At 36.0% G+C, this 16,743-nt stretch overlaps 3 protein-coding genes across 3 annotated transcripts; 1 reads left to right on the top strand and 2 right to left on the bottom strand.

The window, feature by feature from the left end:
- Positions 1-4,846: 4,846 nt before the first annotated feature.
- Positions 4,847-7,571, top strand: LOC126782525 (protein phosphatase 2C 77). Its single transcript, XM_050508143.1, has 4 exons — positions 4,847-6,318; positions 6,415-6,768; positions 6,856-6,961; positions 7,062-7,571. The coding sequence occupies exons 1-4, from the start codon at positions 5,701-5,703 to the stop codon at positions 7,388-7,390; spliced, it is 1,407 nt and encodes a 468-aa protein (XP_050364100.1). The 5' UTR covers positions 4,847-5,700; the 3' UTR covers positions 7,391-7,571.
- A 1,198-nt stretch (positions 7,572-8,769) lies between these two features.
- LOC126783703 (mitogen-activated protein kinase kinase 2-like) lies at positions 8,770-12,768 on the bottom strand. Its single transcript, XM_050509222.1, has 9 exons — positions 12,445-12,768; positions 12,273-12,357; positions 11,228-11,362; positions 10,586-10,810; positions 10,283-10,465; positions 9,920-10,143; positions 9,418-9,463; positions 9,200-9,298; positions 8,770-9,009 (listed from the first exon to the last, which is right to left on the bottom strand). Exons 1-8 carry the CDS (start codon positions 12,519-12,521, stop codon positions 9,209-9,211), a joined length of 1,065 nt encoding a protein of 354 aa, XP_050365179.1. The 5' UTR covers positions 12,522-12,768; the 3' UTR covers positions 8,770-9,009; positions 9,200-9,208.
- A 1,760-nt stretch (positions 12,769-14,528) lies between these two features.
- LOC126783713 (pre-mRNA cleavage factor Im 25 kDa subunit 1) lies at positions 14,529-16,311 on the bottom strand. Its single transcript, XM_050509232.1, has 7 exons — positions 16,065-16,311; positions 15,889-15,934; positions 15,639-15,732; positions 15,450-15,523; positions 15,276-15,362; positions 14,881-14,991; positions 14,529-14,788 (listed from the first exon to the last, which is right to left on the bottom strand). The coding sequence occupies exons 1-7, from the start codon at positions 16,247-16,249 to the stop codon at positions 14,717-14,719; spliced, it is 669 nt and encodes a 222-aa protein (XP_050365189.1). The 5' UTR covers positions 16,250-16,311; the 3' UTR covers positions 14,529-14,716.
- Positions 16,312-16,743: the final 432 nt, after the last annotated feature.

Below are 16,743 nucleotides of genomic sequence, written 5' to 3' on the forward strand. Positions count from 1 at the left end.
CTGTTTATTTATACTTGATTTATATTGTCCATTTAATTATCAAAAATGATTTTTTTTGAAATGTAGATGTTTAAAGTACATATATAGACATTATGTAACGGGTCCTTTAATAGATAAGCATCTTAGCATCAGATGAAGCTAAAATCAATGACTAAAATATCAATAATTTCCTCGATATTTCCGCGAAAGTTTCCATTTTTCGACGTATGGATATATCTATTACATAACAATATTTTTTCGATTGAAATTTTCAAAATTTCTCGATATTTCCCGATATATCCGGGAATTTTCGAAATTTTCCGATATTTTCATTATATCGCCACGTGTCAAGCCAACTTCAAATAAAATAAAAAATCACTAGTTAGGAGAATCAAACCTCTAATATATCATTTTGCAAGCACAAAATTATAGTCAACTCTATTACACCAACTTATTGTTATATATGACACTTTTATTATATATTGCATTACATATCTCAACATTCATCTAAAATTAAAATAAAACCGAACTGGTTGTTGAAGGGAATCGAACTAATTGTTGAAGGGAATCGAACCCCTTTGGTGTAGGAGGAAGCAATGATGGACTTTACCCTTATGGGGGAAATTCAACATGCCTTGTCCACCATATTTATCCTCTAATGAGATGCAATCAAGTGAAAACATACGGACACAATCTAATACACAATCTTCACAACTATGGTTGTGGTCAAAGTCGAGAAACGCTTGATCCAAACGGGAACTACCAGTAGCACAACCCACAGTTAATAACTCATGACTCATATGGTTGGCATATAAGTCAATATATGCAAAATTAGAAAGGGGAGGTATCATTTAATGACTATTCTTCACAATATACTCAGGATTTTGCTCAAAAACATGATGAAAATAGTGAAAATTGTGTACCTCATAAATCATTTATGTGGTTCTAAATCACTCATGTAATTTCATGTTTAATGTATCATTTATAAATAAGGTGTGATGAGCTAGTATCTCTCTAGGTATATATATATATATATATATATATTAAGTAGATTTTTAATAATGTTCGACGATTATTTCACCTTAAATTACTATAACTCACTATAAATTCACTCATGTAAATCACTCATGTAAATTAATGTATCATTTATATATCATTTAATGTATCATTTCGGGAAAATTTCGTTTTTAAAAAATAATTAAGTAAATTAATGTATCATTTATGTGGTTCTAAATCACTCATGTAATATCATGTTTAATGTTTTTATATAAATTTCCATTAATTTACTCAATTATTTTTTTAAAACAAAAATTTTCCGAAATTTCTATCGAAATTTCTAATTTTCGGATCATCGATATTTCCGTTTTCGCCGATATTTCATTTCTTGGCTAAAACTATTAAACAAAGAGATGTTTCGTCTGGCATAACATCATTATGTAATAGTTCTTTATTAGAAAACAGCCCGTATACTTTATGAATATTTTGATCACCTGGTAACGACAAACACTAAACATTTATATATTTTTAATTATATTGATAGGAGGAGTGAAGTAAAAGTTTCAGTTGATATTGTTTGAGATATGCAATAATGTATATTCAAATATTATACTGCTATAAAATTGACAAAATAGTAATTATCACCTCAATTTGTTTTTTGCCTCAACTTCAATTAATGGTACAACTGATTCAATAATTCTCAAGCCTATGAGCTGTAGATGTGTGAGAAAGGTATTGAAATTTAGAGTAATTATTGTGTGTACCCGCCACACCACGTGACACTGTCATGTGGTGTACCAAGTTAATCATATTACGCCATGATATAATTAACATGCACACGGTGAAAATTGCAAAAATTTATTTACATATAAGAATCAATCAGAAACAATCACAGTAAAAAATAGACCAATAACGCTAAGGAGGTACGCCACGTGAGATATGTGGTGGGTATATATAATAATTTCTCTGAAATTTAATTCAAATGAGACACCATTAAAATCTTTCTTTGAAGTTAATCACATATAAAGAAGAATTTTTTTTCCAACTGATTACAATGAAGGCATACCTTGATTAGATGGTTTTCTATCAATGTTTTGTTAAATGCTTTGTTTAGCAACGCTTAATCCTAAATGATCACTGATTGTTAGTTTCTCAAAACAAAAAGAAAAAATCTGTTCAGAATTCAAAATCTTATTTCACCTAGAATCTTATTTTCTCAGTCTCAAACAAAAGCACACAACTCCAATTCTATATAGACATAACACAAAATCAAACAAAAAACAATCAGACGATCCAAGTAAACTCATTCTTCCAACTAAATGATCCAAGCAACACCATCACCCAAATAACAGAAACCAAAAAAGCAACACCATAACCAACACATAATGAATCACCCAAAGCCATAGAAGTAAGAGTACCCGATCCTGCTCTGTTGATAAAGTACGAAAATCTATTCCACACCCAAGCTGTTGACGACAATTCAAACCCTAAAAATTAAATCTCAAATCAAAAATTCATAGTGAGTTTCAAATCTCAATCGAAAGTCAATCCCTCTAAAAAAGGGATGAGATTAGCCACATCAATTTTTCTAAGAGAAACAAAGAGAAAGAGACTGAGGATAAGGTAGAGAAATCCAGACTTTTGAACCACCTACGATCGCAAAGAGAGACACGAGAAGAGAGCGCGGAGAGAAGGAAAAGAGAACCAAAACAATGCATAACCATATATCGTTCGATGTTGTAAATAAGAATGTGTGCAGGGGCAAAAGTGTCATGAGTAGTTCATTTGTGCTATGAGTGAACCAGCTCAACGACTTTGAAGTTCTCCAGTGCTCTGAATGAAATAATCCAACGACTCCGAATTTTCTATATATGAAATCATCTCTGTAATCCTAGTCTCCGACCTGCAAAAGGAAAAGAATTTCTAATTCCAGACTTCGAGATAAAACAACGTTGGGTGGGAGAACACATGAATTTGCGTGTCGGAATTGGGAAACCTAACCCATGAGTGGGAACACCTTGTTAGGATCATAATTTATTAAAGGGAATTAAGCAACTAAAATGTAGAAATTAAATGGAAGATAATTAAGACATTTCTCATATTCATATCTTACAAAAGAGAATGCAATGTCTTATATAATGTACTAAATAAAATAACCCTAATATCCGTTAACATATGATGCGATCGGAGTCTAATAACTAGCTCATCTGAGTAAATTAATGCACTGGCCCAAATAGTATAGGGTTATAGAACGTTGGTCCTAATATACCTGTCGGCAAATGAGAGGGCGGTGGGCGTCAAGCACGAAACTCATGGCACAAAGAAAAAGAGAGAAACACTCCCAAAAGATTGGTACAAGTACAACACATTGTTCTTTTCTTCTTTTTCTAATGTTAAAAATTATGTGTCACAGTTTCTAAGACGGACGCCAGTGCATGAACGTATCCAATCCAATTCCACCATTCAAGTCCTCCTCCACCTGTTTACCATTTCTGGTTTGTTTGTTTGTTTACCGCTTTATCTGAAAGGTGGTACATCTCCACGGACACCACCGTCCCAACACTCCACTCTAGCTCCACCACGTCACCCCCTTTTAACAACCAATTTTCAGACTCGTGATGACGTGACGGGGTTTACTTACAGTCATGGACGGTTTGGGTTGGTTTACAGCTTTGTTAATCATCTTCCCTTTGTCAACCTCTCCCCATTTCAATGCTGTCTTCAAAGTTTTGGGGTTGCAAATTACACTAAAATCACGACTATCGGCTTGTTCTCGACACGTATAACAGGGGATTTGTATTATAGGAAACACTAGAATCTATTGCGAAGATAATAATGAGGTACGTTTATTTCGTACAAATAGAGTGATTATAGATACACCTTCATTTCTATTATTTATATCTTGTTAATTATTTAAATTTTATATCACCCCTTTTATAAATTATCGTCTTAATTTTTTTAGAAGATTTCATATTTACAATGTCACCTATTTAACATGCAACAAACTTTTATTTTTCATTGAAGTATATTATATTATGAGAGTTGAATTAAATTCAATCCAACCTTTATTGTAATATAATTATAGAGTGTCAGGTTAAAAAAATTTATTTCTATTGTGTTAAAAATCTTATTTTTAATCAATTTAAATTTTTTATGAAACTAATATGTATTAATTGACATATATAAGATCGTTGATTTAATTTAAAGTGATTAAATTTCAGTTTGGAACATAAAAAGATGAGAATAAATATTAAATCAATACTTTTTTAGATTGAAACATAAGAAGATTGAATGAAAAAAAAATAGAAGGAGGTGTATATAGAAATTAGGTAAATTTAGAAAATAAAAAAAATGATGATGGATTTATATAGTAATTATAGAGGTATAACTAGAATTACTCATACAGATATCATGAGGCGTTTTAGTTGAAGTCAACTATGAAAATTAGATGAGACAAGTGTATTTCTTACAAGAAATTTGCGCTGGGTCGGATATTTTTTATGAAAATCTATCATTTTCAAGAGTCTAAACCCCATTATATTCCTAGGACAAAAGACATAATTGAGTTACAAGCTAAGAAAACTTATATGATTAACTAATTGCTTGCTTGTTTCATGAATGTACGATATTAACATAAATTAGTAAACAAAAAATTGTATTTTGTATTTTTCTTTCTTTCTTTCTTTGTTAATAATTTCTTTAGGAAAAGAGTGTCACGAATCACTTTCAGCAAGATATGATTCTTTTATGTTGAGATATTTTTATCCGACCTATCTTCTAAATTATTAAGTTGATGACGTGTAGATGCTTTGGTTTGGTTCATTCCCATTCTCTGATAAATCTTCAACACGTGGTGTATCGTTTCATTTTAATGACCTCCTTCCATCTTGACCTCTTTTCCTTCTTCTAAGAACTTGCACAGTTGCATGCAGCTTAAGTACCTTCAAGTTTGAGCAACTCAGAACTACTCTGTTTCTTCTTATTCTACCATTTTTGGTTCCCGTCTTAGTTTTGAGCTTAATATTTGTTTGGGGGAAGAAGCTGGAAAAAGCTGAGGGTACATGATAAGCAAAGCTAAAGCAGTTGGTGGTGACTCAGTTCTGCTTTTTTTTTTTTCCTCTGCTTTTGATTAGTTGGTTGAAGTTGGTTTAGTAGAAACAGGAAAGGTGTAGAGGAACATAGAATCCCCCTTAAATTTCTTGAGGCTGATATGGGTTGCCTCTGATCTAGGGAAACTGAGGCTTTCAGGGACTTTCCATTCTGGTTTTTCTGCATTTCTTTGTGTTTGGGTCGTTTCATGTATTGGTTTCTCTGCTTCTCTCTTTCCTATGAATCACTGGGTTGGTGAAAAGCTAGAGAGATCACGTAAAGAAGGTTTTGGTTCTTATCCTATTCTGTTTCTGTGGGTGATAGAGAAGAGTCCAGAGTTATAGAGGTTGAGAGTGATCTCTGGAGCTTTCTATTTATATCATTTAGTTTCAGTATATTCTTTTATTTACCTCTAAAGCATCAGATTCAACTTCCCATCTCCATTCGATCTGTACTTGTAGGCATCTTAGTGTTTTTTCTATGTGTCTCAGATAATTGGACATTGGTTTCTTTCTCAAGAAGAACTTGTTCTGTTTCTTTGTCTTTGATTCTTTTCGAGACGTGTCTATATATCATAGAGGGAGTAGTTGATTGAAGACTACTAGTTTCAAGAGGGTTAGGAAGGTTTAGAAATCCATGGAAGACATAGCTCAAGCTGTTGCAGTTCCATATAGGTTGGGTAATCTGATTCATGAGGAATCAGCAGTGAAAACCCAAATGGAAATCACTGGTCTCAAGCTGATATCAAATACATCAATCTTGTTATCCAATTCTTCTTCAAAGCCAAGTTTACCATGTGAGTCCATCTCTTACAGAAGCAAAAATCCACAGGATGAAAACAGAGATCAGATTTCTGGTGAACCCATTAATTGGGGAAGTAAGGAGTGCAACTTTATGCCTTTGTGCAATCGGGTTCTAGGTAGTTCATGCTTCAAATCTTTGGTTCATGATGAGGGTGAGATTTGCAGTGGATCTAACACTTCTGATGCATCCACCACGTCGGTGAATCGGGCAAAGAAAATATGCAGAACAAGCTCTAATGGGAAGGTTTTCGATTTGGATCGTGCACCCTTTTGGGGATACACTTCCATCATTGGAGGAAGACCAGAGATGGAAGATGATGTTGCAGTTGTTCCCAGACTTTTGCAGATTCCTAGTCAAATGTTGGTGGATGAATCTGATGACATGGGCCACAACCCAAGTCAATTTTCTGCCCATTTCTTTGGAGTTTATGATGGACATGGGGGTTGTCAGGTACTTAATTTGCTAATCATCTCTCTTTTTTGTGTATTGATGAATTCTTCAAGTTGGGTTCTTTTTGTTCAAGTACTAATACCAGTTCTTCAACAGGTTGCTAATCATTGTCGCGAACGTGTGCATTCGGCTTTGGTTGAAGAGATTGAAATTGCCAGAGCAGGCCTGAATGAAAGCACTGGTGAGTCTTGGCAGGAGCATTGGAAGGAGGCATTCACCAATTGCTTCAGGAAAGTTGATGCTGAGGTTGGAGGAGCTCCCAAAGGCACACATTCAGGCAACACTAGTGCTTCTGAGGCTTCTCTTGATCCTATTGCTCCTGAAACTGTCGGCTCTACTGCTGTAGTTGCTGTTGTTTGTCCAACACATATTATAGTAGCAAACTGTGGTGATTCGAGAGCAGTGTTGTACCGCGGAAAAGTTGTGATGCCATTGTCAGTAGATCACAAAGTAAGGCCTTAGTATATGTTTTCCTTTCCATAAAATCTTTCTTATCTTTGATGCTCATAACTGATTAGGATTGTTGTGGTGTTTTAGCCGGATAGAGAGGATGAATATGAAAGGATTGAGGCTGCTGGAGGCAAGGTTATACAGTGGGATGGTTCTCGTGTGTTTGGTGTTCTTGCCATGTCACGCTCCATAGGTATGAGCCTACTCTCTCACTGTTGCAACATAGTTATGTGTTCAGTTTCATGTCCAAATTTTTTGATGTACTCATGCTGTAGAATATATCCAATTCTCAGGTGACAGATACTTGAAACCATCAATCATACCGGATCCAGAAGTCATGTTTGTATCTCGAGAGAAGGAAGACGAGTGCCTAATCCTAGCCAGCGACGGGTTGTGGGATGTAATAACAAATGAGGAGGCCTGTGACATTGCGCGGAGGCGGATCCTTGTATGGCATAAGAAATATGGTGATACAGTGGAAAGGGGTGAGGGAGCTGATCCTGCAGCTGAAGCTGCAGCAGTGTACCTCTCAAGGCTTGCAATCCAGAAGGGAAGCAAAGACAACATAACTGTTGTAGTGGTAGACCTGAAAGCTTCTAGGAAGTTTAAGAAAAAGACTTAAACTCAAAATAAAGAGCTGAATTTACAGAGATGTCCAGTATATGATTACACTATAAGAAGATTATAAACACTAACTTGACTCACTCAGCCCATTAGTTTTTTAACCCTGGGTTTAGTTTGGTCATAAATAAGTATAGCCTTCTTAAGATTTTGGTTTACCTTTGGCTTTTGTTCATAAACTATACTAATTGTGCATAAATCAGAGAATAGTTCTCCTTCTTGCATATCATATTGTGATGTAAAATCCATCCTCAGAGATCCTAAGCTTGACGTGACAACATAAAATCTCGGCTCTGTGATCCTTCATAAACAGAGATATTTTAGAAAAACAAGATGGATTGATAATTACAGAGCACGAAACAAGATTGATAATCAATCATCACAATGTCCATATATTGTTGTTTGCTACCAGTCCAAAATGTGTGGTTATTGAAATTATACATAACCAATGACTTCCGATCAAACACCATTAGATCATGAGAATCTGTTTAGAAACCGGAATGTTTGTAATTCTTGATATGGTTTGGAGACATGAAGTGCTTCATGACCCAAAACTCATAAATTCTTCTTTTTTTGTATGATAAATCTCCATGTGGTGTTATTTATACATAGCCAATTTCTGAATGCCCCTAGGGATTGGAAATTAGGGACCGCCATGGCTTTGATACAAGCTTGAAGCGGTACAAGGCTTTCACCAGTAGCCATGAAACAATGTCGTGTATGATCTCAGGTGGAAGCTCGATGTTCTGGCTACGCTCTTCCATCTTCTTTGTTATTATGACTATCGTCCATCTTCTTTGTTTGCAGAATCGCAAGCGATCAAGGGTTGATGAACTTGTATCTATATAACTTTATATCCAAGTAAGAAATGAATTCCTTGAAAAATGAGTCGGGAGAATTCTAGTGGCATTAGGATTTATCAGGGTTATCAGGGCCCGTGAGGATTAAGAGTTTTGATTTTGATTTGCATTTCAAATTACTTGAATTTGAAATATAAAAATTTCCTTGTTCGGCAACAGTAATTGATGAATAGATTTGAATCAAAGTTTTTCTTTCTTTAACGAAAGGTAGTCTTCATATTAAACCGATGAATAATTTCCAAACTATTCCGGTGTGCAATTTACAGAGATATGAGGGGTAGATTTCATTGACATCACTGTCCAAACGGAATTGTTAACCTCACTGGCTACTATTCCTACTAATGCCTGTAAATTATCCACCTAAATAGTTAATTTTATCTTTTATCTTTTATCATGGTTAGCCTACAGGAGTTTCTTGGCAAAATGTGAAATATTGCTTTGTCATATCATGGTGTTTGTAGAAAACTATTACTCCAAATTATATTTTATGTTCTAGCGCAACTGTCATTGCTAATCAGGCTTCAATTTGAAGTGTTTAACTAGTTAGCAAGTAGTCAAAAATCCAGCATTCCAAGTATCAACAAGAATTTGTCCATTACAACCCTCTTGCTACCAAGGGAACTAATAATGAAAAAAGTGACCAACAGCATTCTGCAGAGCTTTCGATTTTCCCTTCTCACCCGTGGAACACCTAGGCAGTGCCCATGCTGGAATGCGCAGCAATGAGCGCAGATGACTAATCTCATGAAGCAATCATTCCCTAAATTTTGCAAGGAAATGGAAGAATTTAGAGATTGATGTACACTGAAAGCTGATTTACATGGTGACGCACACTGAAAGCAGTTTTACAATTGCAACAATATGAGCTTAATATGGAAAAGGTAGTAAGTTTTGTCTTCCAAGTTCAGATTTAGTCCAGGATTTGGAGTTAGCTCGAGGATTGAACATACCAGATAGGTTTAGAAGGTTGCAAGTGGAGATCCTGCTTCCGTGAAGTAAGCGGACAGATCAATGTTCAAGTCGTCATACATGCTGATGAAAGGATGCTCCTGAAGTCGCAAACAAAAAAAAAACAGTAAGAAAACCACACCAAAAAATAATGAAAGCGTTTACAATATCCTACTAACTTTTACAGTAAACACTAAAAGAAGGATTTCATAGGTCATACTAGGAGATCATGTGCTGACAGTCTTGTCTTTGGATCTTTCCGTACACTGAGAAAATGAAAACAGTTCCCAAAAGTAGAATTAGCCGCCTCAGTAAAAAAACAATAAACAAAGGTCGAAAAGATAATTTAGCCGCCTCACCAACACAATACGATAACAAATCATATCAACACGAGAGATTTTAAGGAAACTCAGTTATTTTGGTCAAGGTTCCGATCACCTTTGGGATAGAAATGACAGATAAAACACATTGGAGTAAGATGAAATCCTATTTCAATAGTGCAATGCACTTGTTCTACAATGACTGCTTCTTTAAACAGATAATGACGCATGTATAAATGAATCAAAGTGGCGAACAATATAACGAGCAGATACACACCAAAACCAAAGCATCACTTACTGGAGCTCACTTAAATCTATTTGATGTTTTACACACTTGCACCAGGTAGTTCACAATTTAAAAGATCACCAACTTTGTCTCAAAGCAGAAAAGTTAATCCTTACCATGCAGAGATAAATGAGCAGAACTCTGGAGAAAACTGATCGGAAGGTGCACAAGGTGGTGGCAAATCAACAACAGCGCTCATAAGCTCAAAAAAGTTTTCCCATCCTTCACTTTGATCTGGTGGTGTATATGGGAATTTACCTGTTGCACACTCCAGTAGTACTAAGCCCAAGCTCCAAATGTCACTTTTGTAGCTATAGCTGTGACCTTGTATTCTCTCTGGCTACAAAACAAAGTTAATATATACAGTTAGTTCCTTATGAAGCATGAAAATGCTTACAACCAAGGAGAGCACAAGATGTTTATTTTTTTGAAAGGGAGCATAAGATGTTTATTATAGCAAAATAATTTAAATTACTCACCGACATATAGTTGTAGGTGCCAACAAAAGTATTTGCCTGTTCAGAGGTGTTTGCCTTTATTGCACTCACACCAAAGTCAGTTATCTTAATTTCTCCTCTGTGATTTATTAACAAGTTTGATGGTTTGAAGTCCCTGTGAATTATGTGTTTTTCATGATGAAGGTACAACAAACCGCGCAACACCTGCATCAACAAGAAAGGGAGAAAAAAAAACAATCGATGTTATCACAATGAATAACAAGTACACATAAGTTTTTTGTCAGAAGGTCTGGCACATTAATGTTACCATGTTAGGTAACTCACCTGCTTAGACATAGCAGAAATATAAGGCTCTGGAATTGATCTGACTTTTCTTAGAAGATCTGCTAAAGACCCACCATCCATGTACTCTAGGATAATTGAAATGCAACCATTTTCATAGAAGGACTGGTAACAAACAACAATATATGGACATTGTGATGATTGATTAATTTTCAATTCTTGTGCAATCTGCCTGCGAATAGACTCCTGGATATTCATTTGGATTACCTGAATGTGGAATATGCAGATGAAGTTAAGGACACTGTTAAAGAAAAGGGAACAAGGAGAAAACAGTAGATTAGGCAAAATATTTAACTGCACATTGTCAAGGTGCTCTAGACTAACAAGTGCATCCAGAAAACCAAATGCCTGTCAATAGTGTAGATTTTAATACACGTAATATACAATTAAAGAAACTGCAAGTAAACTCTATCAACTTTCAGCATGGTATAAGACAGCTCTTATAATGTAAGTTTTGAAAATCTATAAGAACTTGAGTCAACAAAGAAGAGTACATTTCCTCATAAGAAGAGGACTCCAAGAAGCCGACAAGGGAACGCAAACTTCTTTGGGAACTACACCATAAGCTATTTGACTAGAACAATTAAAGGCAGATTATTCGAAAGTAAGGGGCACATAATATACCTTCAGCGCAAAAAACTGCCCAGTCCATTTGTGCTGAACCAATTGCACAACCCCACCATTTCCTTTACCAATGACTTTAACCACGTAGAGATCTGCTAAAAGCATTTGATTGTCTGCTGCTTGAATAGGGGCTGGCTGAACATTTCATTTCCATTTACAACAAAATCAGAAACACTTCAAAAGTTTTCTTTTGACATGAAGCTTAAGATATAAAGACTCACAATGCACGAGCTTGAGTAACAGGTAAAACCCTTTTCTCTAATATCAATAATTTCATACTATATTGGAAACACTCAGTGTAATGCACTTCCAAAACGCAATTTGAGACAAAATTTGCTGGAAAGAGAAAAATATTTGAACTTTGAGAATCTTCAAGCTTATGAATCAGAGAGTGCATAAGTAAAACCTAATAAAGTGATCTAGGATTCACATCCAAAACCAATTGGTAGTGGATAGAGTGGCCCAAACCCTTATAAACCCACAGGCTAGGTCTCAAATTCTGAATGTAGGATGTATATTCTCAACACGCCCCCGCACGTGTGACAAATTTTAAAGCCATACATGTAAACAATATTTTGGGTCACGTGGAATTTGTGTGACCATTTAGGTTTCCCACGTGGATATTGAAAATATACATCATACATTAGGAATTAGGACCTAACTTGTGGGTATATAAGGATTCGGGCCACTCTATCTATTGTCAATTAGTTTTGAATGTGAAACTCATATCACTTTATCATGGGATCAAAGCAAGGAACAATCTAGATCGGAGTTTTGGAATATACATAACTATAGGATCAATTACAATCAATCTACTGCATGATACCAGCTATTACAGAGATGTGATTATATAGATTAGTAAACACTGGAATCAGCCTTGATTTGAGCTTTGATTTGCGGCATTCAATTCCGGATTAGCAGTGTGAATTGATATAGTTAACAAAACCCATTATCCTAATCTCAAAAATGCTCTGAGCCAATCCAAATATCCAATTCTAAAGGATTTGCTGGAAAAAGTAAAAGCTTTGAACTTTGAAACTCTTACAACTTCAACTTCTTTATTAGAGACGATCCGAACTCCTTCCCTATTGACAAGCAGATCCCCATCCATAAAGGTACCACTTTGAGTCCTACAAACAAACCCAATCACCAAACTCAATTAGAAACACAACACAAACACATAACAGATAGAAAACATAAACGAGAGCAGAACTTACAGAAACTTCTGGATAGAAACTTCATCAGGAGGAGGAAGAGTAAGCTTGAGCTTAGGCCCTAAGCTTCCCTTCTTCATGATGATGATTGTTGGGTTTTGCTCGATCAGCCCTTCGAAGTAGTTCAACTAGAGCTCCTCTTTTATGGTTTTGCTGTTGCTCGCTCTTGGTCCACAGTCGAAAGGTAGAGTCTTTGGGATTTAAGTATTTAGCAATTTGATTAATTTAAAGTAATTAGAAGTGGGACCTGACCAGTTGGACTAGTACTAGTGTTTGATGGAATTTGGAGAACAAACTTTGAGGAAGACTACTCAACCTTCTCAGAAAACTGCAGGAAGAAGATGGCATCGTTGACATCTCCCTAATTCACTTTTATATAACCCCTATCTCACATTTTCTTCCTATTTGACCAATATTCATTGTATTTCTAGAACAAAAAGGCAAGAAAGATCAAAGCACGTGTGAGTAAGAATGGGAAGCAAAGGAGAAATTGCCCTGCAATATTTCATCAATAGTCTAGTAGATGGTGAGAGCCTTAAAGGTCTTCTTCCACGCATGTTATTCATATAGCTCAAATTGATGAGAATATGCAAATCAAATGTGGCAAGTTTCTTTTACATCAAATATGGCATGTGATTGAGTAATAAAAAATTTAGAATGTGATATTCTTCATAACATAATGTAACTCGTGTTTATTATGTTTTGATTCTTATATGCGAATCAGTGATAAATTATCAGAAAAAAACAATCTAATGTTTTCACCGCGAGGAAAGCAAGAGTAAATAAGTGCCCTCCAGTCTCCACTACTATATATGGACCTACAGGTTATTGTCTTGTTTCTTCATTACTTCTGCTAATAATTGAATGTAAGAAGAGAAAGAAAGCTGCTGTTGTAACTTGTAACTATTACTATGGCGGCCATAATCATAGTTTAGTATGGCCACCACAGCCCCACTACCAGACACAGTCTTTTAATTGCCTCAATTTCTGGTAACCCTGATATTGGGGATCCAACTCATATAAGCGTCCGGATATCATCTTCTCATGTCGGCAGATATGAAGGTCATAATTATCAATGATGGAACCTCATGCACTTTCATCTGACATCATGTACAGTCACCACTTTCAAGAAACACACCGATCTACGGTCATCTATTTTTTAATTATTTTCAATATTTTTTTTTTTAGGACCATTTAAATACATATTTTAATGATATTTTAATTTTTATATACTATATAAAAAAAACAAACCGTTTAGGCCCCGACTAGTCCTCCCGGCGCTAGTCTCCGGCAATTCGTCCGACTAGCGTTTAACGTTTTTTAAAACCTTGATGCTGCCTCTAGTGTTTTTGGGAGAATGGTGAGGAGGAATGTTGTATCCTGGAACAGTTTGATTTCGGGGTATGCTTTAATGGGAGAGGTGAACTTGGGATCAGCTTATTTGAGGAGATAATGAATACGGATAAGAAACCGAATGATGTGACGCTTGTAGGGGCGTTAACATGCTGCGCGCATGCAGGGTTGGCCGAGAAGGCAAGGATCAAGACGCACGGAATTGAGCCTAAACTAGAGCACTATGGGTGCATGGTTGATGCTCTTGGCAGAAGTGGATGTCTGGAGGAGGCTCATGACTCGATCAAAGAGCATGCCAATGCAGCCAAATGTTGCCTTATGGGGTGCATTGCTTGGTGCTTGCTCTACTCACGGTGATGCAAAGCTCGCGGAACTTGCAGCTAAGGAGCTAAGTGATGTTGAACCGTGGAACTCTGGGAATTACGTGCTGTTGTCCAATATTTACGCCGAAGAAGGCCGGTGGGGTGAAGGTGAGTGTCAGAGAGCTGATGAAGGAAAACTGCATCACAAAAGCACCTGGCCAGAGTGCTATAGGGAAGCCATAAACGTGCACTACAGTGAGGAAGACCAAAGATATAGACTTCAGAAAACCTGATTCAGGTCATATTATTCTACTTATCCCCTTACTATTCCCCCAGATAATCGGCTATAGTACATTATATGAGGAAGTCTTGGTATCATTGTTAACAACAAGCATATATGCTTTTAGTTGAAATACTAAATAACAGATAAAATCACCCCAAAACAGAACAAGTATAATTCATATTGCTGTCTTCAAAAACTTACAATCACATTGTTGTTTACATCACTGTTCTAAAATGTATACATTCTGCAAGCCACATCAATATTCCCAGAGATTTAGATTCACTGTTATTGCTACAAACCAAACTGCAAACTCTGTAATTGTAATCAATATGATCCCTCATGCTTCTTTAATGTTTAAGGTGAACTTCGCTAGCATCTCAGGAACACCAGATATAATAGGTCCATACGTCTACAGGCATGAAACAATCAAAAACAGTCACCACTAGACAGATGAATCTTCATTACTCATAAAGAAGACAGTTATGAACTTCGCAGATTTACCTCGCGATTTTTGTTGATCTGGCACAATGGAATAGCCAGCAATTTTAGGTTTTTCGGAACAATGAACTTCCGACTTTCCGGCAACTTTACAAGATAGAGTTTTGTGCACTCCTGCATAATGACACAGCACAAGACCTTATGCTTCTTGGAAACCCAGTTGAGGCAGAGTCACAAATGCTGTTCATACACTTTCTTCTATTGTTTGGTTCATATATTCAACCATAGCACAGTTTATTAACTATGCATACATGATTAGCTTATAAGAGCTGGGACTTGGGAGTGTATCTATCACCTTAATATCTATTACTTAGTGATACAATACTGTGATAGAAGATTGTGTAATGTAGGATACTAGCACTACTCACACGATAAAACACTAAAACCAAACTAGCTACCTTTGGGTTTCTCACTGAAGACGGCAAGTCCATACATGGCGATGTTTCAAAGTCTGGACTCCACATTACACCAAGGCATTCACCCACCTAAACATTGAACCAATTATTCATTATCAACCTTTCAATGAAAATTCCACATTACCAATGTCCAAATTTCAACACAATGTACTGCACCTCCCAAGCAATCCCATCAGCATTAGTATTGACACAAAGCTTCCTTGACAGTTTTCGCTTCAAACCATCAACCTCTGAAAGTTAAAAGAAATCCTGATTTTAGACCTTGACCAAAAAAAAAATCCTGATTTAGACAAAAACGCCTTTGCAGAACTATATTCTTGGAGTTCTACAAGAAGATGATTCTACCTGATTCCCCAGGTCTTAAGCGACCTCCAGGAAGCTTAAAACAACAATTCCTTACTTGCAAGAGCAGTATATGAGGATGTTTGAACAACTCGACCTGAGTCAAAAGTCAATTTCAAATTTCAAACAAGTATTTACCATCCAAGAAATTACTATTCTTGTAAATCCAAAATCAATTTTATGGTGTCTTATCCCCATTAAACTGTCAGACAGTTGAAACTTCATAATAAGTAAATGAGGACAGAGAACCAACCAAAATAACTGCTTCTACACAAGTCCTCAATCCATAAGTAGCATAGCTACCATATCAAACAGAAGAAAAGTTAACATTCTGAATATCTGAAGCAAACCAAGTACAGGTAGATGAAAACAAGAGGAACCCAATTGAGGAAAAAATAAAAACAAAGAAAGAAACAAAGAAAGAGTTACTTGGAGTTCAATCTCTGAACACGATCAGCTAAAGTCTCATCCTTGAGCGGAATGGCTTCCTTGGATCCAAAGTAGTAGCAACTGAGAGGGTATATGTCCAGTTGACGGCTTTGATCGTCGTTCTGATTATGATCAACACCGTTACTGTCTGACACGCATACAGAAACCCCTGCTTCTTCCCCCATCTTCAAGTTTCGTGAAGCTCCCAACCTGGAGACAGACCAGACCACAGAGACAGAAAGATCGAGCAGAGAAAATATATAATAGGGGAAAGAAGAACGCAGTTAGAAGTATAGGTGGGACTGGGATACGTGGCTTTGTGTCCCAACGGGCGTGGCTTTGTCTGATTGGCCGACTGTGTTTTTGGAACAGAGTTGTAGGGTTTAGTATTCTAGATAAGAGTGAGCATATAACGTTTCGGTTCGGTGTTTAATCTAAACTAATCACTTAATTGGTTTTACTGAATCGAATTAATCTGAATTTAAATAATTAATTTAATCGAAATTCGTTTCGATTTCAGTTCACACGTCATATGTAATTATTTTTTAATTTTTTAAGAGTTGAGATTTAAACTCCTACCCAAAGATGATGTCACAAATCATTACATCACACGCATTTACACGCACTTCTTATTAATAACTATGTAAAGATTATATTTATTCTCATTTTAATATATATT

Source organism: Argentina anserina, chromosome 1 (genome assembly GCF_933775445.1).
Source record: "Argentina anserina chromosome 1, drPotAnse1.1, whole genome shotgun sequence".
Taxonomy (NCBI): domain Eukaryota; kingdom Viridiplantae; phylum Streptophyta; class Magnoliopsida; order Rosales; family Rosaceae; genus Argentina; species Argentina anserina.

Coding starts and splice junctions, on each gene's coding strand:
- LOC126782525 (XM_050508143.1), top strand. CDS start 5,701: ATGGAAGACATAGCTCAAGCTGTTGCAGTTCCATATAGGTTGGGTAAT. Junction 6,319..6,414: donor ATGGACATGGGGGTTGTCAG/GTACTTAATTTG, acceptor GTTCTTCAACAG/GTTGCTAATCATTGTCGCGA. Junction 6,962..7,061: donor TGCCATGTCACGCTCCATAG/GTATGAGCCTAC, acceptor TCCAATTCTCAG/GTGACAGATACTTGAAACCA.
- LOC126783703 (XM_050509222.1), bottom strand. CDS start 12,521: ATGAAGAAGGGAAGCTTAGGGCCTAAGCTCAAGCTTACTCTTCCTCCT. Junction 12,358..12,444: donor GTTTCTATCCAGAAGTTTCT/GTAAGTTCTGCT, acceptor GTTTGTTTGTAG/GACTCAAAGTGGTACCTTTA. Junction 10,811..11,227: donor GGCAGTTTTTTGCGCTGAAG/GTATATTATGTG, acceptor TTCCACATTCAG/GTAATCCAAATGAATATCCA.
- LOC126783713 (XM_050509232.1), bottom strand. CDS start 16,249: ATGGGGGAAGAAGCAGGGGTTTCTGTATGCGTGTCAGACAGTAACGGT. Junction 15,524..15,638: donor CTTAAGACCTGGGGAATCAG/GTAGAATCATCT, acceptor TTTAACTTTCAG/AGGTTGATGGTTTGAAGCGA. Junction 15,363..15,449: donor CTGATGGGATTGCTTGGGAG/GTGCAGTACATT, acceptor TTCAATGTTTAG/GTGGGTGAATGCCTTGGTGT.